The following is a 19912-nucleotide window of genomic DNA, read 5'->3' as shown; positions in this document are numbered from 1 at the left end:
TGGTGGGTGGGTGGGTGTCAAGCGAGCGACCAGTTTGACCGTGGGAAAGTTTGCAATACAATGACGGCTTGAAAGTCACGACGCGTCGTTGTGAATTGAATGAGTGAGATTGCAACAACAACATTGACAAGTTGGCGACCACACGACTAGACATGGCAGCGCGCACGGCCCGTGCGACAACCACCAGAGGAAAGAAGGTGGTGGCGGCGACCAACAAGGATGACGCAGTAACGCCCCCGACCAAGACCAAAGCGTCCAAGGCGGCCTCGGCCACGCCCACCAGATCCAGATCTGGAACAGCGCGCGGGGGTAATGGTAACACATCGCCGTACTTTGACAAGAAGGCCAAGGGGAAGCAGCAGCAGGCAAAGAATAAGGCAAAGCGCAACGAAACCGACGACGAGCTGAGCGAGCCGACTGGCCTGACGAGCGAGTCGGAGCTGTCGTCGTCCGACTCTGGCGCCGAGTCGGCCTTCGACCCCGACTCGGACGACGAGCCCGAAGACGACGAGGTCATGAACGGCGACGAGAGCGAGAGCGACGCCGAGGCGACGCCCAAGGCTGGGACGAAGCGCAAGGCGACAGTCGCGGACAAGGCAAAGGCCAAGTGGGGCCGCGGGGCCAAGGGGAGGCAGAGTGGCGCGAGCGCGGCCGACGCTGTCGAGCTGGGCTCGGACGACGACGACGTCGAGCTGGAAGAGGGCCAGGTCGTCGCGGGGCGCATCTACCCAGCACCCAAGACGGGCCAGGGTGGGTCTCGTCGTCGTGGCTCAGCGCTAACGCGCAGTCCCCGCGGGCCAGGTCTCGCGCAACACGCTCAACTTCCTCTCGCTCCTCCAAATACCAGAGAACAACGACCGTGACTGGTTCCGCGCCCACGAGCCGTCGTATCGCCAAGCCGAGGCGGTAAGCGAGCTGCCTGGGCGAGCTGACACGCACACAGGAGTGGAAGGCGTTCGTCGTGCCCATGCAGGCGCGCATGAGCGAGGCAGACGACGAGCTGCCCGTCCTCCCGCCCAATGACGTGATTGTGAGTTTGTAGCTGTCGGCACGCGGGCCGCTCACACACCCCCAAGCACCGGATCTACCGCGACGTGCGCTTCTCGTCCGACAAGACGCCGTACAAGAGCAACTTTAGCATGAGCACGTCGCGCGGCGGCAAGAAGGGCACGTGGGCGGGGTACCATCTCTCCATCTGCCCGCGCGGGCACAGCATCTTGGCGTGTGGCAAGTGGCAGCCGAGCCGCGACGACTTGGCCGCCATACGCCAGAACATCCTGCACGACCCCGCGCCGTTCCGCGCGGCGATTGGCGCGCCGGCGTTCGTCAAGCTGTTCGGCAAGGCCGAGCCGGGCAAGAAGGGCAAGCCGCAGAACATCTTTGGCCACTCGGACGAGCTCAAGGTCGCGCCCAAGGGCGTCGACAAGACGCACAAGGATATCGACCTGCTCAAGCTGCGCAGCATCGTCGTGTTCCATCAGTCAGTTGGCATGACCGTTGGGGACATCAACTGACGTCGCAGCTTCACCGACGACGAGGTGACGGCGCCAGACTTCATAGACAAGGTCGGCGCCGTCGTCGAGGTCATGACGCCGTTCGTGCACATGTGAGTTGTCGTAAGTTGGCCCAACTGACGCCAGGCTCAACGACTACATGGCCGCCCCGGTCGACGACGACAGCGATTAGGATCTGATCTGTGCAAAATGCATGTTGTATACTATGCTGCTACCACAGGCGCGGCTGGCGCCGCTGCCGCTGGCCCAGGTGCAACACGCAGAGTTCGTGGCTCCCTTGGCGGCTTGGGCGGCTGGTGGCGCGGCGTCCACGGGCCGAGAGATCCGTCCTGGCTTGTCAGCGATGGCCCAAACACTCGCACCTACCGCATAGTAGTCCATCGGGTAGTCGCCCTTTCCGTTCTCGCGTCCGTCGAGGTCGACACCGTGCCATCCCGTGATCCGGCCAGCAGCCACGCTCGCCTCGTACGAGCTCAGCAGGGGCCGCTTGAACGCGTACCCCCAGTCGATCGACAGACGCGGGCAACTCGTCTGCACAAACGTCGAAATCTCCGCGTCGGAGAACAGACCCAGCTTGGCCGGAGACACTTCGGACAGGAGGACCATGAGCGGCGGGACGGTGTCCGCGCTGGGCGGCAAGCCCGCCGCGACCGTCTTCATGACGCTCAGGCTGCCCTGGCGGCCGAGCGTTCCGAGGAGGATGGCCCAGCTGTCAGCGCCCCGCTCGAGGAGGTTACGGCGGGCCACGCGCACGGCGTCGGCGCGCACCGAGCGCATCTCGTCGTGCTCATAGTACTCGCGCGTAAACTTCTTCGAGTACGGGTCGAAGCGGAACGCCGGCACGGACGGGTTGGCGATCATGATGCTCTCGAGGTGGAAGCGGCCGTCGCCGACGTAGATGAGTGCGTCGACGTCGCCGAGCTTGGGGGCGGTGCAGCCGAGGATCTCGCCGGGCGACAGCGGGCGGACCTGGGGGACCGAGATGTCGTACTTGCCTCTCCAGACGCCGATCTCGCCGCGGCGGATCTTGGCGAGCGCGTCGTCGCCCGCCTCGTCGACGTCGTCGAGCGGCGCCATTGCCTTCTCCAGGTCGTCGCGCAGCGCCTGCACAGCGGCTACGAACTGGATCGTGCCGACCAGCGCTAGGCGGGTAGGGAGTTCGTCCGCGTCGGCCTTGCCCATCGCCTCGCGCTCCGCCTCGTCGAGCGAGATGCCGACCTTGGCGCCGGGCTCGGACTGCCCCGCGCCGAGGACGGCACGCTGGAACGCCGGCCGCGAGGAGGGGAAGTTGCGCCGGACCGACAGGCATAGGTGCGGCGTGTCGATGGCGATCTCGACGAAGATGTACAGTGTCTTGATGCTCGTCTGGTTGACGGGAACTGGGAGGCGTGGTCAGCTGGAGGCCCCCGTCCGAGCTCTGCTGTACCCACTCAAGCAAGAGTGTCCGTAGTGCACAATCATCTCAGCGCCCATCTCGCGCGCAGTGAAGTCGTCGATACAGCACGCGCCGTACGTCACATCGGCAAGGAGAAGCGGCTGGGCGCCAGTAAACCTGTCCATTAGCACTCTGTCTCACACGGCCAACGACACCCCACGCACCTCTCGACAATGTCGGCAATCGCACAGCCGTACATCATGAGGCCCTCGGGCATCTGCAGCGCGACCGTCTTGACGCCCTCCTTGCGCACGTGGTGGATCGTCTTGGGGATCTCAAAGTTGTAGTTGGCAGGCAGGCCCTTCATGGCCTCGCGGAGGGCGGGGTCGTTGAGGATCTCGTCGGGGACCTGGTTGGCGACGCGGCGCGGCGCGGCACCACCGGCGCGCGAGCTGCCCGCGCGCGCCGAGGTGCCGACGAAGCGCTTCCTCGGCTTCGCTGTCGGCGGGTTGGCCGGGCGCTCGATGCCCTCTGTCGCTGTGATGTCTGCCATGGTGTGTGTGATGTGAGTGAGTGCGCAGGTCAATGTCAATGTCAGCATTTTGGAAGCTTGGACCAACATTTCAGGTGGCGACTAGAGTACTTTCCCACGGTCGCTTTGCCGAGCTCACAACACACTCTCTGCTTGTTCAAGCTCGACTTTCCATCGCCGCCGACCTTCCATCACCACATAACACCATGGAGACCAACCTCGCCGTGACGGCCGCGGCGCGCAAGGAGCGGCTCATCGCGCTCCGGAAGCGCAAGGACGCGCACGACGCAGGCGAGAGCGACGCGTGAGTACGCGCTTCACCCCGCAGCTGCTGACGCCCCAGCGCGCACTTTACCTTCAAGCAGCGCAACTTTGACCCCGAGACACGGCAGATGCGCGCGCGCGAGGGCGCAGGCGAGGACACGGTCGAGAAGGCCGTCGAGGGGCTCGCCGAGGAGATTGTCAAGGAGGACGAGGCGCGCCGCGCCGAGGAGCTGGTAAGTTGCCTGATTGCATTCACAAGCAACTGCTCACCCCGCCCCCAGGACCTGTTCAACATCCAGCCCAAGAGGCCAAACTGGGACCTCAAGCGGGATATGAACGCCTGCATGGGCAAGCTCGAGCGCAAGACCAACGAGTCGATCGCGACCATCTTCAGTGCGTCCCTGGATTAGCTCAACGACCATGATAGTAGCTAACTTGGTGCCCAGGGCAACGGCTGCAGGGCATGCGCAAGGAGGCTGCTGCTGGCGAGATCGACATCCTGGCTAGCATCAACGCTGCCGAGCACGAGAATAACGCCCCCGAGCAGGGCGAGAGCGACGACGAGTAGAGCGGCGAGCCACAAGACTGTATTTGTACCTTTAGATGCTACCCCACCCCCACCACACCTTCACCACCGTACAGTTGGATGTCTTGCATGTCATGCTGGGGTTACAATAATGATGGTTGAACAATTCTCCTGGGTTCGTCCCGCGCCTCCCAAACGAGTGCGGCACAGTTTTCTATGATAATGAGGCTAGTTGTCGAGCAGGAAACGCCACAATCCCTCCGAGTCCTTGTAGTCGTGGTGAATCAAGCTCACGAGCCACCACTCGTTGCTGATCTCGTCGAGGAGCTTGCGAGCGGGCGAGTTACGCGGGTACAGCAGCGACCACTCGTTCCAGATGTCAAACGCCTCCTCCTTCCACGCCAAGAAGGAAATCTCCTCGATGATGGTCGACTGCACAATCTCCTGGCCGGGGAACGCAGCCCAAGTCACGGCGTTGACCGAGTCCTTGGCGACGTTGCTCGTGTACTCGCCCTTCTTATTGGACGCGTAGAAGGTGATTTCGCCATCCTTGAGCTTGACAAGCTTCTCCTGGAGGCGGTCGACCTCGGACGCGGGCACGAAGAACTCGACAAAGGCCTTCTGCCACACATAGCCACCTGCGGGACCCCAACCGTGCAGAGGGTCGTCGCTAGGCGCCGAGTCGACGGCCGGCTGCGATCCGACGGTCCAGTACCGCTTCCCCGCTCCGTTGAGAGCCACGAGGTGGTCCAAAATGATGGACGACTCGGGCGACAATGGCAGGTCACAGAATGGTGTGGTCGGCGTCGAAGGATCTCCCTTGAGATACCTCGTGAACAGCGCCGCCAGGTCATCAGTCGTGGCTGGTGTTCCCCAGTCCTTGAGGGCCTGAGCAGGCTGGCGGTCGTCAGCGGTGCTCGCTGAACGGCCATACAGCCCACTCACTGTCGTCTTTAATCCGCTTCCCCAGCCGTCGATTTCACCGTAGGCTGGACTGCGGACGTCGGTGAAACGACCGTTCGGGAACTCGTCCCATGCGTCCTCACCGAGCGCGGGAGGCGGCGGCTTGGCCTGCGCGGCCTGGCGCGCCTGCTGTTCATGGGCACGCGCAAGGCCCCACTGCGCCAGCTGGCTGGCGTCAGAGGGCGAGATGGAGTGCTGGTCGAGCTGGCGCCGGGCAGCCTGGGCGTCGTCGAGGATAACCTGGTTGTGCCCGATCCCACCGGAACCTCCGCCAGCGAGCCAGCCGAGCTTTTCCAAAATCGTGCGGACAGACTTCTCCAAGTTGAGAGTGCAGAAGTGGACGCCGTTGACAAGGCCAGACGCAATGAGGCGGTTCACCATGGTGGTTGCAAGGCGCACACCGTACTGCTTGACCGCGGCGTCGTCGGCCTGGCGGGTTAGAGTCATCTTAGTGACACAGAACCCACCTTGATGCGCTCCAGATCCGTGAAGATGTTAGGGGGCACCGAGCACTTTGTCAAGTTGGCCAAGCGGCGGAACGAGGCAAAGTTCTGGATCGGCATAACACCGGGGAGGATGGGGATGTCGATGCCTGCCGAGTCAGAGGGCGCGTCCTCTAGCGCTACACTCACCAGCTCCGCGCACACCAATTACCCAGCGCTCAAACTCGCCAATGTCGTAGAACAGCTGGGTGATGATAAAGTCGGCACCGGCATCGACCTTGGCCTTGAGGTAATGCAGGTCCGACTCGGCACTCTCCGAGTCGGGGTGAGGAGTGGGGTAGCCTGCAACACCGATGCAGAAGTAGTCACCGTGCTGCTTGCGAATGTAGCGGATGAGATCATCGGCATGTTCAAACTCGTCAAAGTTGTCATTCGCGTCGACGGCGTACTCGTCACCGCGGGGCGCGTCACCTCGGAGGGCGAGGATGTTCTGGATCCCAATGTCGCGGCAGCGCTGTGTGGGGAGATGGCGTTAGTTATCGTGCTTGCTTTCTAACGCCCGACGACGCCCCGCGATAACAAAAGCAACAACAATAACAAACGTACCTGCAGAGCCTTGTCCACCTTTTCAATCGGCATGTTGGTGCACGTCAAGTGGAGGATGACCTCGATGCCCATCTTGACAATGGCCTCAGCGAGGTCGAGGGAGCGGTCGGCTGTCGAGCCGCCCGCGCCCCAGGTGACCGAAACGGCGAGCGGCGCATTGAGAGGGGCAGCCGAGAGGCGGCCGATACGGTCGAGGAGGTTGGCAAGACCTGGCTCTGTGCGCGGCGGGAAGAACTCGTACGTGTGGAACGGGCCCTGCCTCGAGGTGATGAGGTGAGTGAGGTGGGGCATGGTGAGAGGGTGGCGGGAGTGCCGCGGTTGCTCTGGTGGGCTTTGGTCCTGCTGTAGACTGGGGTTAAATGGAGATGAGGTAGTGCAGATTGAGATGAGCAAGGCCGACCGACATCTGACTTAGACGGCAGCGGCGTCGCCGACTGACTGACCCCACCACCACTGAAAGGACCGACGTATTGATTTCAAGTTGTAATGCCGGAATCAAATGACATGGCGTGATTATCTTTGTGCCGTGCCCTGAATAGAGCCAAGGGGCTAATCAGTGATGGTGACCACCACGTGGTGCACGTGGCATTCCCAGTTGCCGTCAGCCAGACGACTGCCCAGACTGGCCGCTCCAGTGCCATACGGCCGTGCCGTGAATCTCTCTCTCGGCCAGTCTCCGCCGCCCTGTGCTGCCTTGCTGCCCTCCACTCCGCCTCTCCGCCGCCTCTCCGATTGTCGGAAACGCATCTGGAGACACAAATATGCTGCTTCGTCCAATCTCCTATCGGGTGCGCACAATCTCTTGACTTGACCCAGAAACATGGGACGGCTACACTACTCTTGACATTGCACACATCTCGACTGCCCTCGCACACATACACACGTCCACACGACACGCCGCCTGTCCGTGTCGGTGACACCGACGCCATGTCCTCGACCACACCGACAGGCACAAGCGGCGACAGCACGCTCGTGCCGACGACGGGCCGGCGCCATGCCTTCTCGCTCAACGCACGCCTTCCGCCATGGGCGTCCAAGGCGCGTCCGATGCTCGCCCCGGTCCTCACTGCATTTTTGAGCTTTGTCTTCGTGGTAGTGCACCCGCTCAACCACCTCGCAGGAGAGTGAGTACGAGCAACAAGTGGAGCGGTGGCGCGATGAGGGTGCGCGGCGTGATGGAGGGCCATGGGCCACTACCACCACCCGAGTTGCCCGAGCGGGCTATGGCCGCCAGGGAGTAACCCATCACCCAAGCTCAGCTCGTCACCACCACCACTACCGCCGGCATTCGTCGCGCTGACCACCCGCGTGCGCGCGCACAGATACTCTTTCCTCGTCTACACCTCGGTCATTCTGTTCTACTTTCCCCGCGGGAGGGTGAGCCAGCAGCTTGAGTCTAACAGTGGGTAGCTCGGTCTTGATTTCTGCTTACCCGCCAGCCGTAAACTTCATCGGGGCGCTGTGCGGCCTGACGTGGGCCACGATTGGGGTGGCCATCGCTGCGTACTGCGGCAAGACGTATGGCTCCGATTCGCCACAAGCGCGTGCGGTCCTCGCCGTCTGGCTTGCTATCCTATCGGCCGTTTGTAAGTCGTACGAGTTGCAAGCTGTGCTGACCGGGCGTAGGCGGCTGCCTCCGGAGCTGCTATCCGCGACTCAACATTGCATGTCGAGCCGCTATGTTCAACCCCATCTTCCTCTTGACTGCGAGCCAAAGGATCACCCAGGTAGGTCGATCACCGCCATCACCTAGGGCCTAACGGGCCTTAGTTCAAAGCGCACCTGTTCCTTGATCAGTTCTTTGTGACGCTGTTCGCGTACGCCTTCGCCACCGCCTCCGGTGTCCTCTTCTCCGAGCATTCGTCGTCGCCACTTCTCGGCCAACACCTCTTCAACACGGTGAAGACAGCATGCGAGCTCATTCCCGCATCGTTAGGCACTATCCTGGAGATCGAGCCCGAGACCCCACCAGAAGCAAGCAGCAATAGCAAAGAAGCTTCGGGTACGACATCGGGATCAGCCCCATCGCCAAGACAAGTCGAAGAGTCGCTTGAGAAGCCGTCGTCCCGAACTCGACAACAGAAGCTCGCTCGGAAATTGCGGGCCGAAATCGCTACCACTCGTGCCACTCATGCTTCGTACATGCTCGACATCGTCCGCGCTAGACAGAAGCCGGCCGCCCTCGAGCCGATCATCCACCTTCTGGCCCGATTGCAACGCAACCCCTTGCTCGGCCCCACAGGACACGTACCAGGAGAGCGTATCCGGCATGCGCTGGAACGCACATACGCCACTCCGTCGACACGTCCCCCGAGCCGAGCCAGCACGCCACGACACAGCATGCACCGGCGGCAGGGAAGCCGTAGTCGGAGTGGGGAGCGTCATCCTCGCGACCTCATCCCCCACGGGTGGCAGGGCAGTCCGCGAGTCGCCGCAGATGGCAGTCCAGAGACCGCGGAAGCCACGCCAGATACCACCGCCAGTGACCACTACATCGACGGCGTGCAGCTGGCCCATCACCTGAGTCGCGTCGCCACCCACACCCAGCCGCGACACGCGTCGGGCAATTCGCGAAACTCGCGTGGTCGTGGTGGACCATATGTCGACCCGGCTCGTGCGAAGCTGACCATGGCGTGCACGGGCCTCAGTGACAGCATCGTAGCTGCCATGACCTCGGCCGCGGCCCAAATGTCCGACGCCTGCGACTGGCACTGGGGATTGGACGACCACAAGGACCCTGCCGAGGTCAAGGCCCAGCTGCAGACGTCTCTCAAGGATCTCCAGCGACACCTGAGCGGCATCATTGACACGACGGACCTTGGCAATGAGTTGCAGAAGAGCACGAGCACAGCCACGCTGGCTTCGCGCCTCTCGGCGAAGGGCGTCATGTGGGAGGACGAGATCCCAACGGCAGCCGACTGGCTGGACGAGGAGGATCGCTTCCGCATCGCCTTCTACATGATTGCCCTACTGGATCTGGCCAAGGACACGCAGCACCTGCTCGGCTATGCAGTTCATCTGCGCCAGGGTGCACAGCCCAAGCACTGGATCTTCCCTGCCATCATTTGGCCGTGGACCAAGGCGCCAGAGACGGCCAGACCTTCGAGTGGGTGGAAATCGTATTTATTCGCTAAACCAGCGCAGTGGACGGAGAAACAAGAGCCGAGGCGGAGGTAGGGGACGACTACGAGCGTGCGGAGGATCTCGACTTTGTGCACACGCTTCTGCGCGAGTCGCGCCCAGCGCGTGTACAGACGGAGCCTACACTAGCGGGACGCCTGATCTCGGCGTGGCGCTCCATCTGGGATCGGCAGGCGGTCGTCGTCGGTGGGTTCACATGGCTGGCAGACTGTGCTAACCCGCCAGCCCGTGTGCTCGTGTCCAAGGCCCTGCACTCGATGAAGCACTCTCACCACGTGCTCTTCGCGTTGAAGCAAACGATCGGCATCAGTCTGCTATCCGTCCCAGCGTTCATGCCAGAAGGGAACTCTGGGCGTCATTGGTACGACAAGTCGCGTGGCCCGTGGATGGTGGTCAGCTTCATGTACGTGTTGGAGGTGACCACTGGTGCGACGTTGCGCATTGGCTTTTATCGAACCCTGGGGACATTGATCGGCGCGGTCGTCGGCTACGTGGTAGGTGTAGCACTCCGGCCGATTCCACCTGCTAACCAGCAGTGCACTCGCATCGCTGGTACGAACCCGTACGGCCTCGTCGCGCTCGCTACCGCCTGCGCCGTGCCAATCTCGTACGGTGTGCTGTTCACGCACGTCGCGCCGATGGCAATCGTGACGGGCATCACCCTCCCTCCGATCATGTTCATCGAGTACCTCGGCCTCTCGGGCGGGCTGTCAGAGTTCACGCTGGCCTGGATGCGTTTCGTGGACATTTTCATCGGCATCTGCGCGGCCGTCGTCATCGGGTCGTGGCTGTGGCCCATCCACGCTCGCGTGCAGTACTTTGGTGCTGTGGCGCAGACGATGGACCAGGTGACAGAATACTACCTGCGCATGAGCCGCGACCTTCTGCGCCCATCGTTGGTGTACCAGGCCAACAGCAAGCAGTACAGTATGGTGGAGGCCTCCGTACGGGTGAGTTGGACTGCTCGGCATGCAGCTGACGCCAGCGCAACATTGCCCGGAGCCGCACCCTAGTCGAGATTCAACGGCGAGAGCTGTCCCTCCTGCCGCGACCGGTCAAACTCTATGCCGAGGTCATTGACCTAACCGAGCGCCTCATCGAGACGTTTGGAGAAATCCGGACACTGAGGTTCAGTCTGCCGCGCAAGGCGACGGTGCTCGATGTCCTGTCCAGCCGGCGAGAGCTCGTAGGTAGCAAAGTATTGTGTTGTGCTGACCTGCCAGATCTCAGCCATCCTCGTCTGCATCTGGGCCGTGGGCCAGTCGTTTCGCTCGCGCAGCCCACTGCCCCAGGTCCTTCCCTCCCCTCGCGTCCCGCTCGGCGAAGTAATGGACGCGACCGACGAGCATGCGCGGCAGGTGCGAATCCTACGCGCACGCGAGAACATGCGCCGGCGGGCTGGTGCCGAGGCAGAGGTCGAGCCGGCAGCCGGCGACGACGATGGTGGCGAGTCGGCCAACCGCGCCGAGCTGGCCGTGCTCTACGGCATGGCGGAGAATGAGGCGCTGGGAGAGGCGATAAACTGCATTGACGAGCTGCTGGCCGCAGCGCGCACACTATTCGGAACACAATCATTCCTAGACATTCATACATTGCATCCGCTGTAACATTACTGTATGCATCAGGCGTGGACGTAAGTGGACGTCGAGTCGGTATCTCGTCTTGGCAAAATGCGAGCAAGGACAATAATAGGCCTCGCACCGTCGACTTGAGTCGTACGCGGCGCAGTCAGTCGCAGGGAGGGGGACGATCCTCGCCCCGTCGTCAATGGTAAGCAACGAGCCTCGCACCGGCATCACGGCCGTACAGTACCAGGTCAGACGCTAATGGCGCGACTTGTCAGACGCGCAGGTCGCGCCATTCGCGCCCCTCCGCACCGGCGTTTCTCTCGGCGGAGTCGCCGTGCCGCACCGCAGCACGAAGGCCAGGGACACGCATCGTCGTCGGCGTCTCGGAGACCCGTTTCCACGGCGTTGGGGACACGGCGTGTCTTCCGTCGTCGGCGCGTGTCATTGGTCGCTGTCGCGTGCGGGGCTCGGCGGGGTATCGCGTGGTCGTGGTCGTGCTGGGCGACGCGCGACGTTCTAGAGCCTTGTGTCTGTGCGGCTCGACACTCGGCGCGGAAAGCAGCGAAGTGGTACACTCCGCGCGGACAGTAGCGAGCTGGTGAACGCTGTTACGCTGGTGGTGAGGGGCACCTCGATCGAACGCGGGGCGCTGGTGTCGCCGTTGTCGTCGTCGTCGCTGGGGATCTTGCAACCCGACCCCCACCCACCTTGCCGCCCGCTCACTCGATCTTGCTCATCAACTGTCGCCCCACACTTTCGAAGCGCCTCGATTCGCTCGTGCGCGCTCGTGCGACTGGGCGCCCCGCGTTGTTGTGCGGCGCTCGACCCTCGACCCGCGTCGTCGTCGTCGTCGTCGCCGTCGTCGTGTCATCGTGCAGCAGCTTCCAGATTCGATGTCGCGCCCGTTGCCAGATCTCGCCGCGGCCCAAGCTTGCTTTGTCGTTGTGCCCATGCGTACATGCGTGTCGATGCGTCGAGCGGTGGGGACCTCGTCGTCGTCGTCGTGGGGCCCAGTCGTGGAGAGGTGGGGTGGTGACTGGGCCTACCTAGCCGGCCCAGGCGGGGGTGGCCATGCGATCATGCTGGGACGACATTTTTCTCCTCTCTTGTGTTTGAGTGGGTTCGAGGCTTTTGCCAAGAGACCTCGGGGCCACTCTTCCTCCCTGACGGCAGGAACAATAAGCTTAGAGGTTGTCGCGGTCGCGCCCAGATGATAGCGGCTATGCTGCCAACCGGCAGCAACAAACGGGTCCCACCCGACTTGTTCCGGACGATCATCGTGTTTCAAGCGCCAGCCCGCCCGGCAACGCCCCGCATCGTCGTCGCTCGTCGCTCGTCGTTGTTGCCGTCTTTGACGGTTTCCCGTTGGTCGAGCAACGGTTATTTGCGGCTAAGGCGGCAGGGCTCGGCACTGCTGCTGCGACATGTCTCGCCAATCAGCCAGGGATGGTGGGTGGAGTGACTTTGCCCACGCGCTCGCCACCACCACTGGCTGCCACTGCGCGCGTGCGAATCGTCGCTCTGCGCAGCGAGCTACAGTGGGTTATTGCGCAGTGCCAAGAGAAATCACCTGTGCGATGGAATGCTGGATCCGCACAAGCCGCCGTCGGTGCTGTCGGCTGTGGAAGCCGTGGATGGCTGTGCTGTGCTCACAGACGACAATCGCTCACCACTGGCGAGGGTAGATTCTCGCGAGTACCGAGCAGCACCAACGAGCACTCGCATCTCCTCTCGCCCGTAAACATGCAGCAGCACCCCACTCGCCCCGCCGCCCACGTCGCCAACCCGTGCCATTGCGCGCTCGTCACTGAGCCTAGGTGTGCTCTCGATACGGCGGGGCGATCGCGACAACTGACCCAGATGTTTCCCCGGTGCGCGCGTCTGAAAGCCCCGAAAGCCAGGCGCGATGGTTCTAATGAGCACGACCTGACTGGGCGCTGCGGGCACCTCCACCCGCTCCACCACACGGCCACCACCGTGTTCATCTACCGCACTGATCATTGGCTCGGGCCGTAGATGTGTCGTGTTCCGGGTGGCTGCGGGGATGCTGGCTACGTTTCTCAGCTCGTCCCCAGCTGGACCCCCGTGGGTTCTTGGCGGGGCGCCAAGTGCGGACATTGTGGGATCGCTTCGTGATTGCGGGCGGTATTGTGCCCATGCGTCCTGTCCCTGGCTGGGTGGGTGGGTGGGGTAGGGGCTGGGCGGCGCAACAGCGGCGGCGGCGACGTCGTTAGAGCTGCGTTGCGCTGCACGCTGTGGTGCGTCGCGAAAAGGCACGCGTCAATCGTCGTCGTGGTCGAAGCACAAGCAACAGGTTTGTCGGTGCCACACTCGAGGCCCTAATCGGCCGATCCTGCCGATACAAATCATGGCAAATTGTCATTGTAATTGGCGGCCAAAACTGGAGGGAATAGATAAGCTGCACACCCGAAGGCTTCACTTTCAATGGGGGCACGAGTCGCCGGCAACCCTGTAACCGGATGGGGCGTAACACGTACAGTTGCCTAAAGGGGTAAAAACATCGGATCAGTTGTGGTCCATGTCGTTGCGTCGTCGAGTTTGTACCCGGGGCGGGGCAAAGGAAAGAGGTAACAAACCCTTGCGTCTGCCGCCTGGCGCCCCTAAGTTGTCCTAAGTCTTCCCTCGCCCACAGCCGCAGAGCACGCAGGACAGGGCAAAGGGATGGAGGGAGCGCGGCGCGTGTGTGTTACAGACCGACCAGCCAGTCGACAGCCGCTCGGACCCACCGTCGTCGTCGCCGCCCACCCAGGCCACCCAGGCCAACCCACCCACTCCTGGGTGCACAGACCCACCTGCCGTCGTGCGGGGTAATCAGGGCCTCCAGGTCGACCCAGCGGACAATGTCGACCAGCAAATTGACCGTCGCGACACATCCATCCTATATCTATCCCCCAAATCGTCACCACAAACGCACTTGCTCTTTCCCCACAACCTACGACTCGGACAAGCAAAGCCTACTCTCTACTCTTCTTAAAGGCAACACCCGCAGTCTCGAAAGAACAAACAACCTCTCCCCACTCTTCAATTACTACTACCACCACTGCACACATAATGGCTGAGCCTGTTCACCACGCCGAGCTCGTCGACGAGCACCCCGGCCACCAGCACGACTACCCCCCTCCCCCGCGTCTCCGCGGTGAGGGTGGCCGTCCCCTCCCCTTCATCGGCCCCGACTTTGCCGCCTACAAGACCGAGTACGAGAAGTCGGTCGGCCCCAACGCCGACAAGTGGTGGGCTGAGAAGGCCAACACCGAGCTCGACTGGTACCAGCCCTTCAAGACTGTCCGCGCTGGTGGCTTCGAGGCGGGTGACATCCAGTGGTTGTGAGTACACAGAGCATTTGTGTTAGATGCGTCCCGCCTTCCTCGCCACCTCGCCGCCCGGTCCGCGGTCTGTGCGCGCGCCATCAGGTCCACCTGACGTGTGTGGTGTGGGCATCGGAGCTGGCTGGTCTGGTGGTCACTCTGGGCTGGTCTGGGATCTGGGACACGTCGTGCCTTCCTTCCTTTTGGTCCAAACCGTCTTAGCCGCCTCCACTGCCGATCACGCGGCATGCGGACCGGATACGCCGTTTCCCAAATCCCTCCCCCACTTCGGCGTGCCTGCCGTACTACCACCACCCCGGCGCATCCACAATCCCCCCCACTATCCAAGCCAAGCCATCCCTCCCCCACTCTTCCCAAATTGCACCCTGGCTGACATTTCCTCTCCCAGCCCCGAGGGTGTCCTTAACGCCTCGTACAACTGTCTCGACCGTCACTACTACAAAAACCCCAAGAAGACGGCCATCATCTACGAGGCCGATGAGCCCGGAGATGCCCGCGAGATCTCGTACGAGGAGCTCTTCCATGAGACCAACCGCATCGCCAATGTCCTCCGCTCGTGGGGTGTCAAGAAGGGCGACACCGTCTCCATCTACCTCCCCATGACCTGGCAGGCGGCTGCGGCCTTCCTCGCCTGTGCCCGTGTCGGTGCCGTCCACTCGGCCGTCTTTGCCGGCTTCTCTGCTGAGTCGCTCCGCGACCGTGTCAACGACTGCGAGTCCAGGGTCCTCCTTACCTCGGACGAGGGTCGCCGTGGTGGCAAGTCGATCGCCACCAAGGCCATTGTCGACGCCGCCCTCAAGGAGTGCCCTCTTGTCGAGAAGGTTCTCGTCCTCCGCCGCACTGGCAACAAGGTCTCCATGACCCCCGGCCGTGACTTCTGGTGGGACGAGGAGGCCGAGAAGGTCCCCACCTACTCTCCTCCCGAGCAGATGAGCTCGGAGGACCCCCTCTTCATCCTCTACACCTCGGGCTCGACTGGCAAGCCCAAGGGTGTCGTCCACTCGACCGCCGGCTACCTCCTCGGTGCCCTCCTCACCGTCAAGTACGTCTTCGACGCCCACCCAGAGGACAAGTTTGCCTGCATGGCCGACGTCGGATGGATTACCGGCCACACCTACATTGTCTACGGTCCCCTCGCCCTCGGTGTCACCACCACCGTCTTCGAGTCGACCCCCGTCTACCCCACCGCCTCGCGCTACTGGGACTTTGTTGACAAGTGGAAGGCTACCCAGCTCTACACGGCCCCCACCGCCATCCGTCTCCTTCGTCGTATGGGCGAGGACGCCGTCAAGAACCACGACCTCTCGTCGCTCCGTGTTCTCGGCTCGGTCGGTGAGCCCATCAACCCCGAGGCGTGGCACTGGTACAACGAGTTTGCCGGCAAGAAGCAGTGTGCCATTGTCGACACGTACTGGATGACTGAGACTGGCTCGCACGTCGTCACCCCTCTCCCCGGAGCCATCGCCACCAAGCCCGGATCGGCCTCGTTCCCCTTCTTCGGCTACGAGCTCGACATTATCGACCCCACCACGGGCCAGAAGCTCGAGGGTGACGACGTCGAGGGCGTCCTTGTCTGCTCCAAGCCTTGGCCTTCCATTGCCCGTACCGTCTACCGTGACCACAAGCGTTACCTCGACACGTACATGCGCCCCTACCCCGGATACTTCTTCTTCGGTGACGGTGCCGCCCGTGACGAGGACGGCTACCTCTGGATCAAGGGACGTGTCGACGACGTCATCAACGTCTCTGGCCACCGTCTCTCGACCGCCGAGGTCGAGTCTGCCCTCATCCTCCACAAGGGTGTTGCCGAGACTGCCGTTGTCGGTGCTCACGACGACATCACTGGCCAGGCCGTTTACGCTTTCGTCACGATGAAGCCCGAGTTTGAGATCTCGTCCGAGGCCGAGCTCTCCAAGGAGCTCTCGATCCAGGTCCGCAAGGTCATTGGCCCCTTCGCTGCCCCCAAGAAGATCTACCTCGTCAACGACCTTCCCAAGACCCGCTCGGGCAAGATCATGCGCCGTATCCTCCGCAAGATTGTCTCGGGCGAGGGTGACCAGCTTGGCGACCTTTCGTCCATCTCGGACCCCTACGTCGTCCAGCACATCAAGGACGTTGTTGCCGCCAAGAAGTAAAGTTCTGGGAGGCGCAAACGAGTAAACAAGGAGTAATTGGGATTTGGGGATTGCCGGGCTCATCGGCGATCTGCCGTAGTAGGGTGTAGCCACCTAAAAACGTCACCAAGGGTTGGTGACTGGTGGCAGCTCAGACCTTTCAGAAGCTATTTGTGGGTTTGGACTGGAAGTAGTTTGTATATGCATTCTGGTTGTGTCAAGGGCGGGGGTGGGGGCGGGGGAGGCGGGGCGTGCTGCGATGGTGACGAAGGTGGTGCGAGGTGGAACGAAAGAACGGATTGTGGCATCGTGATTCCATTTGCGTCGTCGCGACGATTCCATACTCCGGGGCATTACTCACCAACGCACCAACAACAGATCTAGAGATCTGGAGTGCGAGCTTTGTGACGTGTCGGTGGGGACACAGCATAACAGGAATGAGATGCATAATGGCCTCCCAGTGCGTTAGAGAGTGGGGTGTGACGAGATGGCTGCAACCTGCCATGCTCGCCATGCTCGCCTCTGCGGGTGAAGGTGGCCCTGTACGCGATAAGATAATGCAAAGCAGCGGGCGGGCGGCAAGCCACGGCAGTCAGTCAGTCGTGCGGTGTAGCGTGCAGTGAATGCACCGAGCACCAACGTGCCGGCTTCACTGCTCACGTTGCTGCTGCTATCCGCCATGTCCGAGTCCGCGCCGCGGCCGTCGACCGACCTGTGTCCACCCCCCCCCCCTCCCCCTCCAAGTCCGACGCCAAGCCGGCACAGATGTGGGGCCGCCGCGGAGGGCGTGCACGGACCGTCGTTGTGGGCGGGCTGGGCTGGCGTGGCGTTTTGGGGTTGTTGCTGGGGCGAGCGAGGAGCGAGGCGAGGAGGCGAGCGGCGGGGGCAGTGGGGGAGGGGGACGTACGACGTCGTCGTCGGCCGTGCTGTATTCGGCGCTGCTCGGCCCAGCGTGTGCGGGGAGGGCATGCTTTCTGCCTGCTGGCGCCGCTGCACGCCGGGGTATCGGTGTAATTGTGCTGCAAGAGTCACTGCGACGGAGGTGGTTGTGCGGGGAAGGTGGCTGTGGCCATTGCGTCATGGCACCAACAGCGGGCACGTGTTGTGTCTGTTGCTCTCGACACTGGCGGCGGTTCGAATAACTTTGTGAGAGGAGTCACGGCGCGCTAGTTGTAGCGGGGAATGCGCTGCGCGCGTGTGAATAGGTGTATGCAGCGCGCGCCGGAGCACGGGGCACATGACTGCATCGACCGCGTATGGCCGAGCCGTTGTTGGTCAGTCGCTGCTGTCAGTCACAGTCAGTCACACGCACAAGCCGGGCAACAGACTCTCGACTTGTCAACACACGCTCAGTCCTCTTGTTCCTTCTTCCTTTTTACTCCTCGTCGTCGTCTGTCTCTCTTGCATTCATACTCTCAAGCACCACTCATCGCCGAGGTAAGCAAGCAGGCCGTGGATGGCCGCCCGCCCAACGGAGATAGCTGGCCCGGCCCTACCCCGTGGAACCCCGCAGCCAAATCCGGCGAGTGCGGTTGGTTGCTTCGGCTCGGCGGTGCGCCGTCGAGGCGAGGCGAGATGCAGCAGCAACAGCAATGCAGGCCGCGACCATGCATCTGGGACAGTGCTCGCGGGCCGGGGCCGGGGCCGGCGCGCCCGCCCCCCAGCGTGCGATGGAAATGATTGTGGGCGATTTCCACACATCCACATTCAGCGGCGCGGCCCTCCGTGCCGCTGTCCGCCATCCCCATCCCGTGCCTCGATCACTTGTAGCGAGCGATGTGCATGCCCACTAACAACGCCCAGCTAGCAGACCAGATATAGGCGTGCTGTCGACGTGTCGAAACTACCCATCGTCATAGTATACCAAGAATGAGCGACACCAAGCAGCTCCCCGCGCCCGTCGTGGCAAAGGCAAAGCCCAAGCCGTACCCCTTCTGGCTGGGAGGTGGGTCGCGGTGGCGATGACGGCGGTGGCGGATGGACGCAAGTGGACGCTGACACCACACCGCACCCAGGCGTCGCCGCCGCAATGGCCGCGTCCATTACCCACCCGCTCGACCTGACCAAGGTGCGCCTGCAGGCGACGGGCGACAAGGGCATGATCCAGAGCATGCGCAAGACGATCCACACGGCCGGTGAGTAGCAGAGAGACAATGAGCCCGAGCTCAGAAGAACGTGCCGGTGCGAGAGACGAGGCGAGGCGAGGGATACCGCCTTGAGGCGTGGCGAGGCCCGGGCCGGCTCGTCGCGGCCCGTGTTGGCCACCATCAACAACATGTGTTGTGTGGCGACGACTGTGATCGCCCCGAATGCTAACCGCACCCAGGCATCCGCGGCCTGTACGACGGCCTGACCGGCACCCTCCTCCGCCAGATGACGTACAGTGTCATCCGCTTCGCCGTCTTTGACGAGGCCAAGGCGTATCTGCATACCAGTGAGTGGCGCCGCGCGGCGCGTCGCAGGCGCCAGCGCCGGCGCCGGCGCTCCGATGACTGAGCCCTGCGCTAACACCCTCCCTAGCCCCGGGCCCCGCGCCTGCGTGGAAGCTCGCCCTCGCCGGCTCGATCGCCGGCGGTGTCGCTGGCGTGCTGGGCAACCCCGCCGAGCTGATGATGGTCCGCATGCAGGCCGACAAGGCCAAGCCGCCTGAGAGTAGGTCGTGGTGGGTGTGGCACCATCACTGACGTGCCCTCAGAGCGCTACAACTACCGCAACTCGGTGCAGGGCCTGTACACCATGGCCAGGACCGAGGGCATTCTCTCGTGGTGGCGGTGAGTGCTGCTGCTGCCACAAGTGGTTGTTGGCCTTGCTGACACACGCCCAGCGGCTGGGTCCCCAACACGATCCGTTCCGTGCTCATGAACATGACCCAGCTGGGAGCGTACGACTGGTTCAAGTCGTCGCTGCTCCAGACTGGTTGGCTGCCCGACGGCTCGATGCTGCACTTCCTCGCCTCGCTCGGTGCCGTGGGTATCGCGTGGCAGGCTGAGTGAGAGCGCTCTGCTGACTTGACTCCCAGGGAACTGTCGCCACGGCCGTCACATCGCCCGCCGACGTCATCAAGGCGCGCATCATGAACGCGAGCAAGGGCAACACGTCGGTCCTCCAAGTGCTCCGCGACTCGATCACCAAGGAGGGCCCGCGCGTCCTCTTCAAGGGCTTCGTGCCCGCCTGGATCCGACTCCAGCCCACGACGACGCTCATCTTCCTCATCCTCGAGCAGCTCAAGTCGGGCGTCGACCGCTACCGTGCCACGGGCGGCACGCTTCTCTAAGTAGTGCCCTGCTCCGGCACGACCACGGACGACCAGCGACGCACACGGCGTGCGTCGGTCGGATACCTCACCAACCAGACTCTGGCAGCTTGACACTCGCCACAAGGGACCAAATAGCCCCCAACTTCACTACACCCCACAGCAGCACAGCAACCGCATCCACTGCACCTGCAAGCCGCGACAGGGCGGCCTAGCCATACTATTGAGAAAAATGTGTATGAATTCATGTGTGTATTTGTGCGGCA

At 62.7% G+C, this 19912-nt stretch overlaps 7 protein-coding genes across 7 annotated transcripts; 5 read left to right on the top strand and 2 right to left on the bottom strand.

The window, feature by feature from the left end:
• The first annotated feature begins 117 nt into the window (after positions 1 to 117).
• LOC62_02G002311 (uncharacterized protein) lies at positions 118 to 1700 on the top strand. The gene is made up of 6 exons (XM_062768820.1): positions 118 to 750; positions 788 to 906; positions 944 to 1030; positions 1077 to 1480; positions 1523 to 1606; positions 1641 to 1700. Exons 1-6 carry the CDS (start codon positions 153 to 155, stop codon positions 1684 to 1686), a joined length of 1338 nt encoding a protein of 445 aa, XP_062624804.1. The 5' UTR covers positions 118 to 152; the 3' UTR covers positions 1687 to 1700.
• On the bottom strand, positions 1683 to 3465 carry DPH1 (2-(3-amino-3-carboxypropyl)histidine synthase subunit 1). Its single transcript, XM_062768819.1, has 4 exons — positions 3114 to 3465; positions 2945 to 3066; positions 1881 to 2893; positions 1683 to 1843 (listed from the first exon to the last, which is right to left on the bottom strand). The coding sequence occupies exons 1-4, from the start codon at positions 3440 to 3442 to the stop codon at positions 1718 to 1720; spliced, it is 1590 nt and encodes a 529-aa protein (XP_062624803.1). The 5' UTR covers positions 3443 to 3465; the 3' UTR covers positions 1683 to 1717.
• A 154-nt stretch (positions 3466 to 3619) lies between these two features.
• Ccdc12 (Coiled-coil domain-containing protein 12) lies at positions 3620 to 4340 on the top strand. Its single transcript, XM_062768818.1, has 4 exons — positions 3620 to 3725; positions 3765 to 3918; positions 3967 to 4078; positions 4132 to 4340. Exons 1-4 carry the CDS (start codon positions 3628 to 3630, stop codon positions 4251 to 4253), a joined length of 486 nt encoding a protein of 161 aa, XP_062624802.1. The 5' UTR covers positions 3620 to 3627; the 3' UTR covers positions 4254 to 4340.
• Positions 4334 to 6610, bottom strand: MET12 (Methylenetetrahydrofolate reductase 1). Its single transcript, XM_062768817.1, has 4 exons — positions 6224 to 6610; positions 5807 to 6131; positions 5642 to 5766; positions 4334 to 5603 (listed from the first exon to the last, which is right to left on the bottom strand). Exons 1-4 carry the CDS (start codon positions 6512 to 6514, stop codon positions 4440 to 4442), a joined length of 1905 nt encoding a protein of 634 aa, XP_062624801.1. The 5' UTR covers positions 6515 to 6610; the 3' UTR covers positions 4334 to 4439.
• Positions 6611 to 7008: 398 nt separating this feature from the next.
• SPAC26F1.08c (putative protein) lies at positions 7009 to 11001 on the top strand. Its single transcript, XM_062768816.1, has 9 exons — positions 7009 to 7347; positions 7546 to 7625; positions 7663 to 7809; positions 7850 to 7950; positions 7994 to 9329; positions 9368 to 9550; positions 9590 to 10314; positions 10350 to 10550; positions 10588 to 11001. Exons 1-9 carry the CDS (start codon positions 7151 to 7153, stop codon positions 10969 to 10971), a joined length of 3354 nt encoding a protein of 1117 aa, XP_062624800.1. The 5' UTR covers positions 7009 to 7150; the 3' UTR covers positions 10972 to 11001.
• Positions 11002 to 13878: 2877 nt separating this feature from the next.
• On the top strand, positions 13879 to 16614 carry ACS-1 (Acetyl-coenzyme A synthetase). Its single transcript, XM_062768815.1, has 2 exons — positions 13879 to 14276; positions 14668 to 16614. Exons 1-2 carry the CDS (start codon positions 14005 to 14007, stop codon positions 16412 to 16414), a joined length of 2019 nt encoding a protein of 672 aa, XP_062624799.1. The 5' UTR covers positions 13879 to 14004; the 3' UTR covers positions 16415 to 16614.
• A 1131-nt stretch (positions 16615 to 17745) lies between these two features.
• DIC1_0 (Mitochondrial dicarboxylate transporter) lies at positions 17746 to 19863 on the top strand. The gene is made up of 8 exons (XM_062768814.1): positions 17746 to 17830; positions 18197 to 18338; positions 18409 to 18528; positions 18720 to 18827; positions 18914 to 19045; positions 19089 to 19164; positions 19218 to 19359; positions 19413 to 19863. The coding sequence occupies exons 2-8, from the start codon at positions 18263 to 18265 to the stop codon at positions 19665 to 19667; spliced, it is 909 nt and encodes a 302-aa protein (XP_062624798.1). The 5' UTR covers positions 17746 to 17830; positions 18197 to 18262; the 3' UTR covers positions 19668 to 19863.
• Positions 19864 to 19912: the final 49 nt, after the last annotated feature.

This window comes from Vanrija pseudolonga, chromosome 2 (assembly GCF_020906515.1).
Source record: "Vanrija pseudolonga chromosome 2, complete sequence".
In the NCBI taxonomy this organism is placed as follows: Eukaryota; Fungi; Basidiomycota; class Tremellomycetes; order Trichosporonales; family Trichosporonaceae; genus Vanrija; species Vanrija pseudolonga.
The sequence above is the reverse complement of the archived record's forward strand: the minus strand, read 5'-3'. Positions and strand labels throughout refer to the sequence as shown.